The sequence below is a fragment of the Bombina bombina genome, unplaced genomic scaffold (genome assembly GCF_027579735.1).
Source record: "Bombina bombina isolate aBomBom1 unplaced genomic scaffold, aBomBom1.pri scaffold_565, whole genome shotgun sequence".
In the NCBI taxonomy this organism is placed as follows: Eukaryota; Metazoa; Chordata; class Amphibia; order Anura; family Bombinatoridae; genus Bombina; species Bombina bombina.
Genome location: NW_026511051.1, coordinates 208,991 through 227,500, shown reverse-complemented (window position 1 = coordinate 227,500; position 18,510 = coordinate 208,991). Strand labels below are relative to the sequence as shown.

The window sequence follows — 18,510 nt, the reverse complement described above, 5'->3', positions numbered from 1 at the left end:
CATCGGTCTGTCCGACATGATCCGCTCAGCATACGCTGTCGGCATTTAACAAGCAGTGCGCTAGCAGGGAGCGTCAATCAACCTGAAGGCTTGCGCAGAAACAGGGCGAGTTGGCCCTATATATATATATATATTTCCTAGAAGTAACATTAAAAGCTTGAGAAGTGCTCATGTCAAAAATCAACAGGTGCTGTTAATTCTTACTATTTGTAAACATAAACAACTGAAAATGTTTTTTCTAAATAAGCAGAAGTAGCTTTAAGCCAACATGTGCTGAACAAATATCCTGAATCCAGAGATAACAGAAATGTAAAAAAGAGCAAATACTGCAAAGTGTATGAGTGATTAGGAAGTAGGATAAATTAAACTATATATCCATCTAGTACCCAAATACAATGAAGACTTTTCAGTTATGTCTATTAGTTATATTTTCTACTGTAAATATTTTCATGACTTTAATAAAGGACCTAGAAGAATCTGTGTCTATTCTTAAAGTGAAGGTAAACTTTGATGAATGAAAGCCCGTTTTTTAAAAAAATACTATTAAAAACAGGGGCACTTTCATTCATCAATGTTTAGAAAGTAGCCGTTTTGTTTAAAAACTTACCTTTCTTCTTTTCACAGCCAGAGCAGCTTCCCCCACCCGGAGATCCTCTCTTCACAAGTCAGCAATGACTAATCGGGCTTCCTCCAATTACGGCTTTCCCCCCAGGGGAGTCATTGCCTGAGGCCATGCCATGATTGGAGGAAGTCGGATTAGTCATTACTGACGTGTGAAGAGAGGATCTGCAGGCGGGGAAGCTGCTCTGGCTGTTCATTAACAAATCTAGACAGGCCCAGAGGCTTGTTTTCCCACAGAAAACCTCTGAATTACATTGTTTCCAATGCAGCAAAGGATTCCGGGTAAGATATGCAAATTAAGTACACAATGACACACCTTTTTACTTCAGTCTGCTTTTCAGCAGGTTCCCTTTACGCCAAAGTATCGCTGTTCACACAGCTTATAAACTTAGCTAGGGTTAGTGCAGTGATTCATAACCATCCCAGGACAAACTGTTTCATGATTTTTGCCACTCATCAGCTGGGAGAAGGTTAGAATCACTGCTGGGTGAAGTTGATTCCGGGCAGAATACAACAACATTTTAAATTAGGGGGAGATAAAAGGCGAGTTTAAAATCCTCCACTACGCACAAAATATAGAAAAAATAACTCATTGTGTAGTTCATTAACAAATCTAGACAGGCCCAGAGGCTTGTTTTCCCACAGAAAACCTCTGAATTACATTGTTTCCAATGCAGCAAAGGATTCTGGGTAATCAACTTCACCCAGCAGTGATTCTAACCTTCTCCCAGCTGATGAGTGGCAAAAACCACGAAACAGTCTGTCCTGGGATGGTTATGAATCACTGCACTTACCCTAGCTAAGTTTATAAGCTGTGTGAACAGCGATACTTTGGCGTAAAGGGAACCTGCTGAAAAGCAGACCGAAGTAATAAGGTGAGTCATTGTGTACTTAATTTGCATATCTTACCCAGAATCCTTTGCTGCATTGGAAACAATGTAATTCAGAGGTTTTCTGTGGGAAAACAAGCCTCTGGGCCTGTCTAGATTTGTTAATGAACTACACAATGAGTTGTGTATATATATATATATATATATATATATATATATATATATATATATATATATATATATATATATATATATATACACACACACACACACACACACACATACACATATATACAATATATATATATATATATATATATATATATATATATATATATATATATACACACATACACATACACACATACATGCATACACACACACACAGCTAGATATAGATAATATATATATATATATTTTATCTATATCTAGCTGTATGTATGTGTATGTATGTATGCGTATGCATGTATATATATATATATATATATATATATATATATATATATATTTTATATGTGTGTGTGTAAACACGAAAAAAAAGTGTATTGTAGGAAGGGCAATTGAATAAAAGTTTCCTTTATTTCAGTTCCAAAACAGGTTATAGGACCTGAGGAGGTCAGTAGCAAACTGATGCAACATACACTACAGTGAGTATTGGAGTGCTGACATGTTTCGGCCATGGGCCATAATCGTAGCTATCCAATACACCTGCACCTAGAAATTTAATTTAATTTAAAAGCAGCCCCCTCCCCTGTCAAATCAGAGAAAAAAAGTTTTTAAATCAGATTAATAATAATAAATAAAAAAAAATCCCCTGTTTTGTTTTTATTATAAATCTGCACTAAAACTGGTCCCAAAAAAATAAAACATTGATGGCTTTAATTGGCATCTTAATTCATTGTTAAAGGGACACTGAATCTGATTTTTTTTATTTGTGATTCAGATAGAGCATGCGATTTTAAGCAACTTTCTAATTTACTCCTATTATCCATTCTTCTTCATTCTCTTGCTATCTTTATTTGAAAAAGGCATCTAAGCTTTTTTTTTTTGGTTCAGCGCTGTGGACAGCACTTTTTTATTGGGGGATGAATTTATCCACTAATCAGCAAGAACAACCCAGGTTGTTCACCAAAAATGGCCCGGCATCTAAACTTACATTCTTGCATTTCAAATAAAGATACCAAGAGAATGAAGACAATTTGATAATAGGAGTAAATTAGAAAGTTGATTAAAATTGCATGCTCTATCTGAATCACAAATATAAAAAAAACAATTTATGCTTACCTGATAAATTAATTTCTCTTGTGATGTATCAAGTCCACGGATTCATCCTTACTTGTGGGATATTCTCCTCCCCTACAGGAAGTGGCAGAGAGAGCTCCCACAGCAGAGATGCTTATATAGCTCCCCCCCTTAGCTCCACCCCCCAGTCAGTCGACTGAAGGCTAGGAAGAAAAAGGAGAAACTATAGGGTGCAGTGGTGACTGAAAGTTCAAAAATAAAAATATATATGTCTGTCTTAATAAACAGGGCGGGCCGTGGACTCGATACATCACAAGACAAATACATTTATCAGGTAAGCATAAATTATGTTTTCTCTTGTAAGATGTATCGAGTCCACGGATTCATCCTTACTTGTGGGATACCAATACCAAAGCTTTAGGACACGGATGAAGGGAGGGACAAGACAGGGACCTTAAACGGAAGGTACCACTGCTTGTAGAACCTTTCTCCCAAAAATAGCCTCCGAAGAAGCAAAAGTATCAAATTTGGAAAATTTTGAAAAAGTATGAAACGAAGACCAAGTCGCCGCATTACAAATCTGTTCAACAGAAGCCTCATTTTTAAAAGCCATGTGGAAGCCACAGCTCTAGTAGAATGAGCAGTAATTCTTTCAGGAGACTGTTGGCCAGCAGTCTCATAAGCCAAACGGATGATGCTTTTCAGCCAAAAGGAAAGAGAGGTAGCCATAGCCTTCTGACCTCTCCGCTTACCAGAATAAACAACAAACAATGAAGATGTTTGATGGAAATCTTTAGTTGCTTGTAAGTAGAACTTTGAAGAACGAACCACATCAAGATTGTGCAACAGACGTTCCTTCTTTGAAGAAGGATTAGGACACAGTGAAGGAACAACAATCTCTTGATTGATATTCTTATAAGAAACAACCTTAGGAAGAAACCCAGGTTTGGTACGCAAAACCACCTTATCTACATGGAAAATAAGATAAGGGGAATCACACTGTAAAGCATATAGCTCAGAAACTCTTCGAGCCGAAGAGATAGCTACTAAAAACAAAACTTTCCAAGATAGAAGCTTAATATCCATGGAATGCATAGGTTCAAACGGAACCCCTTGAAGAACTTTAAGAACTAAATTTAGGCTCCATGGCGGAGCAACAGGTTAAATACAGGCTTCATTCTGACCAAAGCCTGACTAAATGCTCGAACGTCTGGGACATCTGCCAGACGTTTGTGTAGAAGAATAGACAAAGCAGATATTTGTCCTTATAAGGAACTAACTGATAATCCCTTCTCCAAACCTTCTTGGAGAAAAGACAATATTCTAGGAATCCTAATCTTACTCCACGAGTAACCTTTGGATTCACACCAATAAAGATATTTGAGCCAAATCTTATTATAGATCTTCCTGGTGAAAGGCTTTCTAGCCTGAATCAGGGCATCAATCACCGACTCAGTGAAACCATGCTTTAATAGAATCAGGAGTTTAATCTCCAAGCAGTCAGACGCAGAGAAATTAGATTTGGATGCGTGAAAAGACCTTGTATTAGAAGGTCCTGCCTCATTGGCAGAGTCCATGGTAGAACCGAGGACATGTCCACTAGGTCTGCATACCAAGTCCTGCGTGGCCACGCAGGTGCTATCAGAATCACCAAAGCTCTCTCCTGCTCTATTCTGGCAACCAGACGTAGAAGGAGAGGAAATACATAGGCCAGATTGAAGGACCAAGGCACTGCTAGAGCATCTATCAGTACCGCCTTGGGATCCCGGGACCTGGACCCGTAACGAGAAAGTTTGTCATTCTGACAGGACGCCATCAGATCCAATTCTGGTGTGCCCCATAGCTGAATCAGCTGGGCAAATACCTCCGGATGGAGTTCCCACTCCCCCAGATGAAAAGTCTAACGACTTCCGAAATCCGCCTCCCAGTTCTCTACTCCTAGGATGTGGATTGCTGAGAGATGGCAAGAGTGATCCTCTGCCCATCGGATTATTTTGGTTACCTCCATCATCGCTAGAGAACTCCTTGTTCCTCCTTGATGATTGATATAAGCTACAGTCGTGATGTTGTCCGACTGAAACCTGATGAATTTGGCCGCAGCAAGCTGAGGCCACGCCTGAAGCGCATTGAATATCGCTCTCAGTTCTAGAATATTTATCGGGAGAAGAAGAGATTCCTCCCGAGACCATAAGCCCTGTGCTTTCAGGGAGTTCCAGACTGCATCCCAGCCTAGCAGGCTGGTATCTGTCGTTACAATGAGCCACTCTGGCCTGCGGAAACACATTCCCTGAGACAGGTGGTCCTGAGACAACCACCAAAGAGAATCTCTGGTCTCCTGGTCCAGATGCAGTTGAGGAGACAAATCTGCATAATACACATTCCACTGTTTGAGCATGCATAGATGTAGTGGTCTGAGGTGTAGGCGGGCAAAAGGAACTATGTCCATTGCCGCTACCATGAGTCCGATTACCTCCATATACTGAGCCACTGATGGCCGAGGAATGGAATGAAAAGCTCGGCAAGTGGTTAAGAGCTTTGATTTTCCGACTGCCATCAGAAATATTTTTCTACCGAGTCTATCAGAGTCCCTAGGAAGGAAACTCTTATAAGAGGGAAGAGAGAACTCTTTTTTTTATGTTCACCGTCCACCCGTGAGATTTCAGAAAAGCCAACACAATGTCCGTGTGAGACTTGAATAGCTGGAAAGTTGACGCCTGAAATAAGATGTCGTCTAGATAAGGCGCCACTGCTATGCCCCGTGGTCGTAGAACTGCCAGAAGGGACCCTAGCACCCTTGTGAAAATTCTGTGAATAGGGATGTGTAGATACGCATACTTTAAGTCCACGGTGGTCATATATTGACCCTCCTGGATCAGAGGTAGAATAGACTGAATAGTCTCCATCTTGAATGATGAAACTTTGAGATCCAAGATTGATCTGAAAGTTCCCTCTTTTTTGGAAACCACAAACAGGTTTGAGTAAAAACCTAGCCCCTGTTCCTCTTTTGGGACTGGGCGGATCACCCCCATGGTATGTAGGTCTTCTACACAGCGTAAGAACGCCTCTCTCTTTTTCTGTTTACAGACAATCGAGAAATGTGAAAAGTCCCCCTTGGAAGAGAGCCTTTGAATTCCAGAAAATATCCCTGAGACACAAAACCCAGGGATCATGAACATCTCTTGCCCAAGCCTGAGCGAAGAGAGAGAGTCTGCCCCCTACTAGATCCGGTCCTGGATCGGGGGCTACCCCTTCATGCTGTCTTAGAGGCAGCTGCAGGCTTCTTGGCCTGTTTACCCTTGTTCCAAGCCTGGTTAGGTCTCCAGACTGACTTGGATTGGGCAAAATTCCCCTCTTGCTTTGCAGCAGAGGAAGCTGAAGCGGGACCACTCTTGAAATTCCAAAAGGAACGAAAATTATTTTGTTTGGTCCTCATCTTATTTGATCTATCCTGAGGGAGGGCATGACCTTTCCCTCCAGTGATGTCTGAAATAATCTCTTTCAGTTCAGGCCCGAATAGGGTCTTTCCTTTGAAAGGGATGTTCAAAAGTTTAGTTTTAGATGACACATCAGCAGACCAGGATTTAAGCCATAACGCCCTGTGTGCTAAAATGGCAAAACCTGAATTCTTTGCCGCTAATTTAGCCAGTTGAAAAGCGGCATCTGTAATAAAAGAATTAGCCAATTTAAGGGCCTTAATTCTGTCCAAAATTTCTTCTAATAGAGTCTCCATCTGAAGAGCCTCTTCTAGAGCCTCAAACCAGAAAGCAGCTGCAGTAGTTGCAGGAACAATGCACGCAATAGGTTGAAGAAGAAAACGTTGATGAACAAAAATTTTCTTCAGGAGACCCATTAACCCCTTAATGGCAAAACCGGATTGAAAAAACATAAAAACCAGTAAAAAAGACTTTCAGCACTTTGCCACAGCTCTGCTGTGGCTCCTACCTGCCCTTCAGAACAATTTGTGGGGGAAAAAACTTCTTTTAAAGCCCCTCAAACACGACAGGAACCTCTGGAGAAGCAGTTAGAAGTCTCAGAGGAAAAGAAACTGCACAACTGAGGCGCGAAAATAGGCCCCTCCCACCTCACTCAATGTTTTGAGGCCTAACAAACACTAGAGTGTCTCTAAATTAACCATGTGGGTTAAAAAACTCAAAAACAAGCCACAATTACCCCTTTAGTCCCTTCAAAAAACGTTATAATTGAACTTGAATCTGATTGGCTGATTCAATCAGATTTTTCCTACCTTAATTTCCAATTGGCTGATAGAATCCTATCAGCCAATTGGAATTCGAGGGACGCCATCTTGGATGACGTCACTTAAAGGAACCTTCATTCGTCGGGAGTCGCCGGAAGAAGAGGATGGATCCGCGTCGGCTGCTTCAAGATGGTCCCGCTCCGCGCCGGATGGATGAAGATAGAAGACACCGCCTGGATAAACATGTCTACCGGTCCGGATGTCCTCTTCTTGCCAGATAGGATGAAGACTTCGGGACCCTCCTCTGGACGGATCGGTGATACCCGGCATGGTGAAGATAAGTTAGGAAGATCTTCAGGGGCTTAGTGTTAGGTTTTTTAAGGGGGGTTTGGGTTAGATTAGGGGTATGTGGGTGGTGGGTTTTAAATGTTGGGGGGGGGGGATTGAATGTTTTTTTTAAATGCAAAAGAGCTGATTTCTTTGGGGCATGCCCCGCAAAAGGCCCTTTTAAGGGCTGGTAAGGTAAAAGAGCTGTTAACTTTTTATTTTAGAATAGGGTAGGGCATTTTTTTTATTTTGGGGGGCTTTGTTATTTTTTTAGGGGGCTTACAGTAGGTGTAATTAGTTTAAAATTCTTGTAATTTTTTTATTTTTTGTAATTTAGTGGTTTTTTTTTTTGTAATTTAGTTTAGTTGATTTAATTGTAGATAATTGTAGGTAGTTTAGTTTATTAATTTATTGATAGTGTAGTGTTAGGTTTAATTGTAACTTAGGTTAGGATTTATTTTACAGGTAATTTTGTAATTATTTTAACTAGGTAGCTATTAAATAGTAAATAACTATTTAATAGCTATTGTACCTAGTTAAAATAAATACAAAGTTGCCTGTAAAATAAATATAAATTCTAAAATAGCTACAATATAATTATTCGTTATATTGTAGCTATATCAGGGTTTATTTTACAGGTAAGTATTTAGCTTTAAATAGGATTAATTTATTTAATAAGAGTTAATTTATTTTGTTAGATTAAAATTATATTTAATTTAGGGGGGTGTTAGGGTTAGACTTAGCTTTAGGGGTTAATACATTTATTAGAGTAGCGGCAAGGTCCGGTCGGCAGATTAGGGGTTAATACTTGAAGTTAGGTGTCGGCGATGTCAGGGAGGGCAGATTAGGGGTTATTAATACTATTTATTATAGGGTTTTTGAGGCGGGAGTGAGGCGGTTTAGGGGTTAATAAGTGTAGGTAGGTAACGGCGACGTTGGGGGGGCAGATTAGGGGTTAATAAATATTATGTAGGTGTCGGCGATGTTAGGGGCAGCAGATTAGGGGTACATAGGGATAATGTAGGTTGCGGCGGTGTGCGGTCGGCAGATTAGGGGTTAAAAAATTTAATTATAGTGGCGGCGATGTGGGGGGACCTCGGTTTAGGAGTGCATAGGTAGTTTATGGGTGTTAGTGTACTTTAGAGCACAGTAGTTAAGAGCTTTATGAACCGGCGTTAGCCCATAAAGCTCTTAACTCCTGACTTTTTTCTGCGGCTGGAGTCTTTTCGGTAGAAGGTCTAATGCTCACTTCAGCCAAGACTCTAAATATCGGCATTAGGAAGATCCCATTGAAAAGATAGGATACGCAATTGACGTAAGGGGATCTGCGGTATGGAAAAGTCGCGACTGGAAAGTGAGCGTTAGACCCTTTCCTGACTGACTCTAAATACCAGCGGGCGGCCAAAACCAGCGTTAGGACCCCTTAACGCTGGTTTGGACGGCTAACGCAAAACTCTTAATCTAGGTGAGTGTCACCAGTAACTAATGAGCCCTTCATGCAAGCTGAAATTCCTATCCAAGTGTCTGAATACAGCTTACCCTTCCCTCATGGGGATATTGCCAGCCTTTTCTAGAAATAACATAGTCTGTCTAGAAAAAAATAGCTGAACATACCTTAATGCAGTTTAGCCTGCAAACTGTTCCCCCAACTGAAGTTTTCCTGTACTCTTCAGCCCTTGTGAGAACAGCAGTGGATCTTAGTTACAAAATGCTAAGATCATCATCCTCCTTGCAGAAATCTTCATCCCTTTTCTGCCAGAGAGTAAATAGTACACACCGGTACCATATAAAAATAACAAACTTTTGCTTGAGAAAATAAAAACCTAACATTTTTGTCACCACACTCCTCTTTGCCCTTCCTAGCAGTTAAGCAGGCAGAGAGAATGACTGGGGGGTGGAGCGAAGGGGGGAGCTATATAGGCAGCTCTGCTGTGGGTGCTCTCTCTGCCACTTCCTGTAGGGGAGGAGAATATCCCACAAGTAAGGATGAATCCGTGGACTCGATACATCTTACAAGAGAAATTGGGTTCAGTGTCCCTTAAATGTTACTGCTTGTAAAAGCTGTCATAAAAAAGAGAGAGAGATAGATGAATAGACAGACACATAAAAAAACTATTGGGAACGGCTTATTCTTTCTTTTTTATGTGTCTATCTATCCATCTATCTAGCTAGCTACCTATCTCAAACACATCAAAGCATGCTAAGAAAATTAAATTACAAAGGACTTGCTCTTATTCCTGTTAAACACATTTGTTATGTAAATGTGTAAAAAAAAAAAACCAAAAAAAAACCTTTGATATTTGCTTAAAATGACACTGTACAGTAAAAGTTTTTTTTTTTTTTTTGCTTTAATATGTTTCCAAAGACTTGTTATAATGAAAAATTGCTTAAAGGGACATAATACTCATATGCTAAATCACTTGAAACTGATGCAGTATAACTGTAAAAAGCTGACAGGAAAATATCACCTGAGCTTCTCTATGTAAAAAAGGAAGATATTTTACCTCACAATTTCCTCAGCTCAGCAGAGTAAGTTCTGTGTAAAAAGTTATACTCAACTGCTCCCAGCTGCAGGTAAACAATTTTAAAAAAATGAAGAAATGAACAGCAGCCAATCAGCATCAGCAGTGCTGAGGTCATGAACTCTTACTGTGATCTCATGAGATTTGACTTAACTCTCATGAGATTTCATAGTAAGCTTCCTTTACCTGATTGGTGAAATAATATGAGAGTGCACGATGCTAGTCCCTTCAGATGTCCCAGGACAAACACACTAAAATGCTGCTTAGAAATCCTTTACAATGGGAGGTGGCTACTGAGGAACTTTTGAGGTAAAATATCAATCTTTTTTACATAGAGATGTTCAGGTGATATTTTCTAATCAGCTTTTTACAGCTATGCTGCATCACTTTCAAGTGTTTAAACATTTGGGTATTATGGCCCTTTAATTAGATTTATTTTTGTATATAAAGTAGCTGGTTATGTTCTTTGAAATCACAACCCATCAGAATGGGCTAAACTTGTAGGGAAATCAGTTCTCCTTATTTTACCACTTTCTGTACACACATGCTTCTCTATATTATTTTTGTCTGTAAACAAAAGCCCAATACTTTGAAGAATTGCAAATTAACATTTTATTACTTAGCAATCTTACAAGGGCCTGTCTGTCAGTGTGTTAGATTTAGTTTTCACTGATCTCTTACTTTAAAGCCAGCGTCTTATTCATGTTGCATGTTAACCATGTTTTAAATAATATGGGTGATTATAACACTGACAGACCAATATTGCAATATTGTGCAGCTGCAATAATTGCTCTTGTAGTGTGTGTGTGTGTGACTGTAATTACCACGCTTCATGGCTGGGATGGATAACTGTGTGTATACAGAACTAGATGCTGGCTATTTGGTCACAGCCCCTCGTGGTTGTTAATGCACATGAGCGAACGCCTGTATGGCTTTAGTGCATTGTGGCAGTAAATGGTTTAATGCATATCTGCCATTAGCCTTGTGACTGCAATGCAGCCTTTGTGGTAGCCAAATTATCTATTTGCTGTAGCCACTGCCACATGTGTATATTGTTGTAAATGGGAACACAGATCAGTGAACAGGGGCCTACTACAAATCTTATATAATTTTTAAACTATAAAGTATGTTATTGTTAACTAACTACTTAACTGGATTATCCTATGATGAATTGCATAAATTATAACTAATCACAGAAGCCAGAAGATGATCTCATTTGTAATAGTCTATTACTGATCAGATAATGTTCTGGCTTCTGTGATTGCCAGGGAGGTGACAACAGCACAGGCTGTGATAGTATGTGGTGTGTTTTAATCTGTGATTTCGTCTTATGACTGATGTGTAAAAGGAGGGCAAATTAAAAGCCTGTTATTGTTTTATAAGGGGTAAGTGTTTCTTGGTCCTTTTGGCTACTGAAGTATAGAATTGTGGGTGCAGCCAACTAGCCATATTGGTTCATGGGTAAACTAATTTGTTTTTATCAACAAGCCCCTTTATTTTAAGCAGCAGCTTGTTTTCTGCTCCTTTGTACTACTCAGAGTCAAACTTGTTGTTTGTTCAGTTCTAGAATGGAAATTTGCTTTACAGCCCACTACTTATTAACTATTTGTGTATCTTTTGTCAATAAATGTGTCATCTTTAAACCTTGGAAATTACATAAAAACCCATGAGGCCCTGTTCAGCTTTAAAGTGGTTTTATGATGGTATATGGTGCTGTCCCAGGGGGCAATATCCCATAATCCCATGGCCTGCCATTCCCTTATCAGAAAGTGAAAAAGGTTCTGCCTCTGGGAAGGGAAGACCATGCACTATATTGTTTAATTTGTGTTGAATGAATATAAATAGTGCAACAGAAACAAAATTAGTGCATGGTCTTCCCTTCCCAGAGGCAGAACTTCTTCACTTTCTGATAAGGGGAGGGCAGGCAGCTGGAACTGCATTTGCCTACATAACGAGAATTAAATTAGTTTCTTACCTGTATGGTGTGTGGTAAAGTATACTTTTAATTCGATACGAGCGCAACATGACGCGTGCAAAAAGATTACTTCAAGCACAATTAGCACTCTAGCAAAAGCACTAAATAACTCTCCACTCGTAATCTGGCCCTATGTGTTTAAATGGACATGAAATAAAAAAAATATCTTCACGATTTAGATAGAGCATACATTTTTAAACAACTTTCTAATTTACTTCTGTCACCTAATTTGCTTGGTATTCTTTGTTGAAAATCACATCTAAGTAGGATCAAGAGCTAGGAGCTGGGAGCTAGATGCTGATTGGTGGCTGCATACTTATGCCACATCATTGGCTTACCGATCTGTTAGCTAGCTCCCAATAAAGCATTGTTGCTTCTACAACAAAGGATACCAAAAGAATAAAGCAAAATTGATATTGGAAGTAAATTAGACAGTAGCTTTAAATTTTAGGCTCTATCTGAATGAAATGAAACATTTTGGGGGTAAAAAATGTATTTAGGAAGTTACACACCTGTGGTTTAGACACAAATGAGATATATTATGGAGAATAGAAGCGCATATGACCCTCTATCATGCATATATCTGCTTATTTACAAAGTATTATGTGATTTTATCATATAAGAGCTCATAAAGGTTCTGAATTCCGATAGGCTCCCCCCCTTGTTCATTCACCTAAAAATTTAGACATCCTCTAAAACCATAACGATCCTCTCATTAGCAGCAAAACCTCAGAGACCGATTATAAAGAAACCAGAAATGATCTTGAATATATTGAAAAACTACAGAATTGCTGTAAGATACTTTACCTTTCTTTTTTGAAGGAGAGTCTGTCTTTAATGAAGATTTCATATCCGATACAGTATCTATACACTCAGGGTCTTCTTCTGGACTAGAGGGAGTGTCTGGGTTGCTTTCAGGGGGAGTTTCTGGCAATGTATCTGTAGCTACTTGAATATTTATAGAACAAGGTCTTGGTTCTGGTTTTAGTACGGTGCATACAGCTTCTTCCATCAATGTCTCATCGATTCCTCCTGTCATTGCCTCTGAGCTAATCACCCTAAAATGTGTTTTCTCAGATGGGGTTATGGTGGCTGTTCTTGGATATTCTGTTCTTTCCTTTTTACACACCTACAAAAAAAAAATATTTAGATTTTTTTTTTTTTTTAAAAGTGTTGAATTGTAGACAGGAAAAATAGTTTTAATGAATTGCATTACATTAAGATGTGTTTCAATATCAGCATTTTAAACATGGAGGAACTTATGAGGAACAAAAAAAGAGGAGTTTGTGAGAACGGGATGAAAAGGTTTCCACTAAGTGGAACCCTTTACATACCACCCAAGGTGTTAATCCTCACTTTAGTCAGATTTTTAAGGCAGTGACATTTGGGGGCCACAGGATGTTTAGATACAATGATTTAGATTTCAGCTGAGGTACACAATATGGCCAAAAGTATGTGAAAACCCCTACTTATTATTGAGTTCATGTGTTTCATCCACACCCACTGCTAACAGGTGCATAAAATCCAGCACATAAACAAACATTGGCAGTACAATGAGTCATACTGAAGAGCTTGGTTACTTTAAACGTGACAGTATCATAGGATGTCACCTTTGCCACAAGTCAGTTTGTGAAATTTCTGTCCTTCTAGATATGCCCCGGTCAACTGTGTTATTATTGTGAAGTGGAAGCATCTAGGAGCAACAACTCATCCACAAAGTGGTAGACCATGCAAACTCACTGAGAAGGAGCACTTGGTGCTGAAGAAAGTAGCACGTAAAAGTCACCTACCATCTGTTGTTGCATTACTCATTACTGACTTCAAAACTGCCTATGGAAGCAACATAGCACAAGAAGTGTGCGTCAGGAACTTCATAAAATGGGTTTCCATGGCCAAGCAACTGAACACAAGCCTCACATCAACAAACAATGTCAAGCATTGTCTAGAGTGTAAAGCACGCCGCGACCCTGGACTCTGGAGCAGTGGAAATGTGTTCTCTGGAGTGATGAATCATGCTTCAATATCTGGCAGCCTGGTGGAAAAATCTGGATGCTACCTACTAATATGCATAGTGCTTACCGAAAAACATAAATTTTGCTTACCTGATAATTTTGTTTCCATCGTGGGGAGGAGAGTCCACGGCGTCACTCATTACTTGTGGGAAATAAGAACCAGGCCACCAGGAGGAGGCAAGGACACCCCAGCCAAAGTCTTAAACACCTCCCCCACTCCCCTCATCCCCCAGTCATTCTGCCAAAGGAACAAGGAACAGTAGGAGAAATATCAGGGTATAAATGGCGTCAGAAGAACAAATACAATTTAGGTCAGCCCAACGGAGCAACGGGCGGGAGCCGTGGACTCTCCTCCCCATGATGAAAATGAAATTATCAGCTAAGAATAATTTATGTTTTCCATCTAAAGAGGAGGAGAGTCCACAGCTTCATTCATTACTTGTGGGGAAACAAATACCCAAGCTCTAGAGGACACTGAATGAAAAATGGGAGGGCAAAAAGGCAGACCCTAATCTGAGGACACCACAGCCTGCAAAGACGCAACCTTGGGAAGAAATCGCAATCCAGTGTGAAGAACAGCCTTATTGGCGTGAAAAACCAAATAAGGAGGCTCCCATTGCAAGGCCGCCAGCTCAGAAACTCTGCATGCCAATGCAATAGCTAACAGGAAGAGGACCTTCCAGGAAAGAGTCTTAAATGTCAATCGAGTGCATAGGTTCAAACGGAACCCTCGGCAATACCTTAAGAACTAAGTTTAAGCTCCAGGGAGGAGCAGTCTGTCTGAAGACAGGCCTGATTCTAGACAGAGCCTGAACAAAAGAATCAAAGTCCGGAAACTCAGCGAGCCTCTTGTGCAACAAGACAGATAATGCCGAAATCTGTCCCTTTAAGGAACTTGCGGCAAGCCCCTTCTCCAGACCATCCTGGAGAAAGGAAAGAATCCAGGATACCTTAACCCTATGCCAAGGATATCCACGCGACTCACACCAGGACAAGTAAGTCCTCCACACCTTATGATAGTTATGACGAGTGACCAGATTATTATTACGAGTGACCAACTTCCTGACCTGAACTAGAGTATCAATCACCCTCTCAGAAAAACCTCGTCTGGCCAAGACTAAGTGTTCAATCTCCATGCAGTCAGCCTCAGAGAATCTAGATTTTGAAGTTTAAAGGGACGCTGTTCTAGCAGATCCCTGCGACAGGGTAACCTCCAAGGAGGAGAGGATGACATCCCCACTAGATCCACAATCCACGTCCTCCACGGCCACGACAGCAATCAGAATGGCCGAAGCTCGCTCCTGCTTGATGCGGGCCACTACATGAGCAGTTGTGGGCACCCGCCCATTCCAAAATCCAAGACACCTCCCCTCATTGCTAGGGAGCTTCTCGTACCCCCCTGATGGTTGATGTAAGCCACCGAGGTAATGTGTCTGGAATCTGAATGACCCCAAGAGGCCACGCCTTCAGAGCATTGTAGATTGCTCAAAGCTCTAGAATGTTTATCGGGAGGAGAGACTCCTCCCGGGTCCATTTTCCTTGTGCCATCCTGGCACCCCAAACAGCTCCCCATCCTGGCAAACCCGCGTCCGTGGTCACAATCTTCCAGGACGGTCTCAAGAAGGATATCCCAAGGGGCAGTTGTTCCGGACAGTTCCACCAAGAGAGGCAGTTCCGAGTCCAAACGTCCAGGGATATCTGCTGTGATAGATCTGAATGATCGACGTTTCACTGTCTCAACATGCACAACTGAAGATGGAACCTGGCAAATAGAATGACATCTATGATGGAAACCATGAGTCCGATCACCTCCATACATAGGGCCAACGAGGGACTTGAGGAGGACTGAAGAGCCAGACATGAGGACTCAATCTTCCTGCGTCGCTGATCTGTGAGAAATAGCTTCATGGATTATAGAGTCTATTATCGTGCCAAGGAACTCCACCCTGTTGCTAGGAACCAGGGAACTGGGTTGATCTTCCAACCGTGAGATTGGAGCAGGAGAAGAAGGGCCCTCGAGTGATCCTGTGCGAGACTGAATGACGGCGCCTGGACTAGGATGTCGTCCAGATAGGGCGCCACAGCAATGCCTCTGGATCTGGCCACTGCAAGTAGCGCCCCCAGAGCCTTCGTGAAGACCCTCGGGGCCGTCGCCAGACCAAAACGAAGGGCCACAAACTGAAGTGTTGGTCCAAAAACGCAAATCTCAGGAACCTGAAGTGATCCCTGTGGATTGGTACATAAAGGTAAGCATCCTTCAAGTCTATTGTCGTCATGAACTGTCCCCTCTTGAACTCCTTTGGGACCACAAAAAGGTTTGAATAATACCCTAGACCCCTCTGCCGGGGGTACTGGTACAATAACTCCTAGAGAAGAGAGATCCCTCACACACTCTAAAAATGCTTTTCTCTTTTCTGGTCTTGCAGACAGATTTGACAAGAGGAATCTGCCCCTTGGTGGATTAGATCTGAATCCTATCCTGTACCCTTGGGCGACAACCTCCAGAACCCAAGGGTCCTGAACGTCCTGCAACCAGGCTTCTGAGAAGAGAGATAACCTGCCCCCTACTTGGTCCAGAGACCGGTCGGGGGCCGCCCCTTCATGCCGATTTTGACGCAGAAGACTTCTTGCTCTGCTTGGACTTAACCCAAGACTGAACTGGCTTCCAAGTTCCCTTGGACTGATCCGCTTTTGCAGCGGGCTGCTGGCGTTGGGCCTTATTCACACGAAAGGTAGACTTAGGCTTAGCCTTCTTATCCTGAGGTAGAAAAGCACCCTTGCCTACTGTAACCGTGGGTATGATCGAATCCAATCCTGGACCGAACAAAATCTTTCCTTGAAAAGGTAGGGACAACAATCTCGACTTAGAGGTCATGTCCGCAGACCATGATTTTAGCCACAGAGCTAAAAACGGAAAAACCTGATATCTTCGCATTCAGGCAAATTTGCATATTGGCGTCACATATGAAAGAATTGGCGACCTTCAACGCCTTAATCCTTTCCTGTATTTCGTCGATGGAAGTCTCCCCCTCGACCATATCACACAGGGATTCACACCAATATGTCGTAGCACCGGCAACCGCGGCAACAGCCGCTGCTAGTTGAAAAACAAACCCTGTGTGCTGAAACACATCTTTCTTAACAAGTTTTCCAACTTTTTATCCATGGGCTCTTTAAACGACGAACTATCCTCAAGTGGAATAGTCGTTCACTTTGCGAGCGTAGAGATGGCACCATCCACTTTAGGGACAGTCCCCCATAGCTCGAGCTGAGAGTCCGGAACGAGGAACAGTTTCTTAAAGGAAGAAGAAGGGGAAAAGGAAGAACCTAATCACTAGGGAAGAAAACGAGCCAAAAGGGCCACGCAAATACTCCCGGAAGAGAACCTGTCAGTTCCATCATTGCCAGAGCCTCATCTCGCACATAACGCAGCAATGACACCGACAATATTACGTATAAACCCCCCCCCTTTCAATAATCCCCCTTCCAGGAATATTAACCCTTGATTCTATAAAGATGTCACACTGTGACCCTGTCTTCTCCGTTATCATTATGAATATAATAAAATGAAACAATCTTACCAGAATCTATGCTGTGGAACAGGAACACGGTCTTTCAAGTGTGACAGGTTAGTAGCATCGCTCCTGACATGGACTTTAGTGTAGAAAGCAGGCAGCGAAACTCGTCAACACTGATTGCTTATGGAGCTGTTAAAGGGACAGTCTAGGCCAAAATAAACTTTCATGATTCAGATAGAGCATGTAATTTTAAACAATTTTCCAATTTACTTTTATCACCAATTTTGCTTTGTTCTCTTGGTATTCTTAGTTGAAAGCTTAACCTAGGAGGTTCATATGCTAATTTCTTAGACCTTGAAGCCCACCTCTTTCAGATTGCATTTTAACAGTTTTTCACCACTAGAGGGTGTTAGTTCACGTATTTCATATAGATATCACTGTGCTCGTGCACGTGAAGTAATCTGGGAGCAGACACTGATTGGCTAGACTGCAAGTCTGTCAAAACAACTGAAAAAAGGGGCAGTTTGCAGAGGCTTAGATACAAGATAATCACAGAGGTTAAAAGTATATTATTATAACTGTGTTGGTTATGCAAAACTGGGAAATGGGTAATAAAGGGATTTTCTATCTTTTAAAACAATAAAAATTCTGGTGTAGACTGTCCCTTTAATATGAGTCGGGATGTTTTCGCAGAAAGACTCTCCCTGCATCTCCAGACTCTAACTTTCACCTAGGCTCTCACTGAGAGGCTGACAGAACTACTTAAAACTTCAGTTCCATTCCAAAGAGTACCACCCTCCATAAGAGACTACTCAGAATCTTCCGACACTTCTCTGCCATTCTCCTGTGACGAAAGGCAAAGAATGACTGGGGGATGAGGGGAGTGGGGAGGTATTTAAGCCTTTGGCTGGGGTGTCTTTGCCTCCTCCTGGTGGCCAGGTTCTTATTTCCCACAAGTAATGAATGAAGCCATGGACTCTGTTCCCCTTTAGATGGAAAGAAGCGATAATAGTCTGGGGCTCTTTTTCAGGGTTTGGGCTAGGCCTCATAGTTCCAGAGAAGGGTCATTATAATGCTACAGTATACAGACATTTTAGACAATTTGGGTTCTTGCAACTTTGTGGCAACAGTTTAGGGATGGCCCTTTCCTGTTCCAAGGTGACTTTGCTCTTGTGCACAAAGCAAGGTCCATGAGCAGGGATAGGCCTGGACCAAGGCTGTAGCAGACATTTTCCAAAGTACAGACCTTAGTGAAGAACACCAAGGTA

General features: G+C 41.4%; 1 protein-coding gene across 4 annotated transcripts in view; it reads right to left on the bottom strand.

The window, feature by feature from the left end:
• Positions 1-18,510, bottom strand: part of LOC128643579 (phosphatidate phosphatase LPIN2) — a 212,554-nt gene that overhangs the window by 65,782 nt on the left and 128,262 nt on the right. For all 4 annotated transcript variants that reach the window (XM_053696421.1, XM_053696420.1, XM_053696419.1 and 1 more), the window contains one exon: positions 12,520-12,841. In XM_053696421.1, the coding sequence (XP_053552396.1) occupies positions 12,520-12,841 (322 nt within the window). The remainder of the gene's footprint in view (positions 1-12,519; positions 12,842-18,510) is intronic.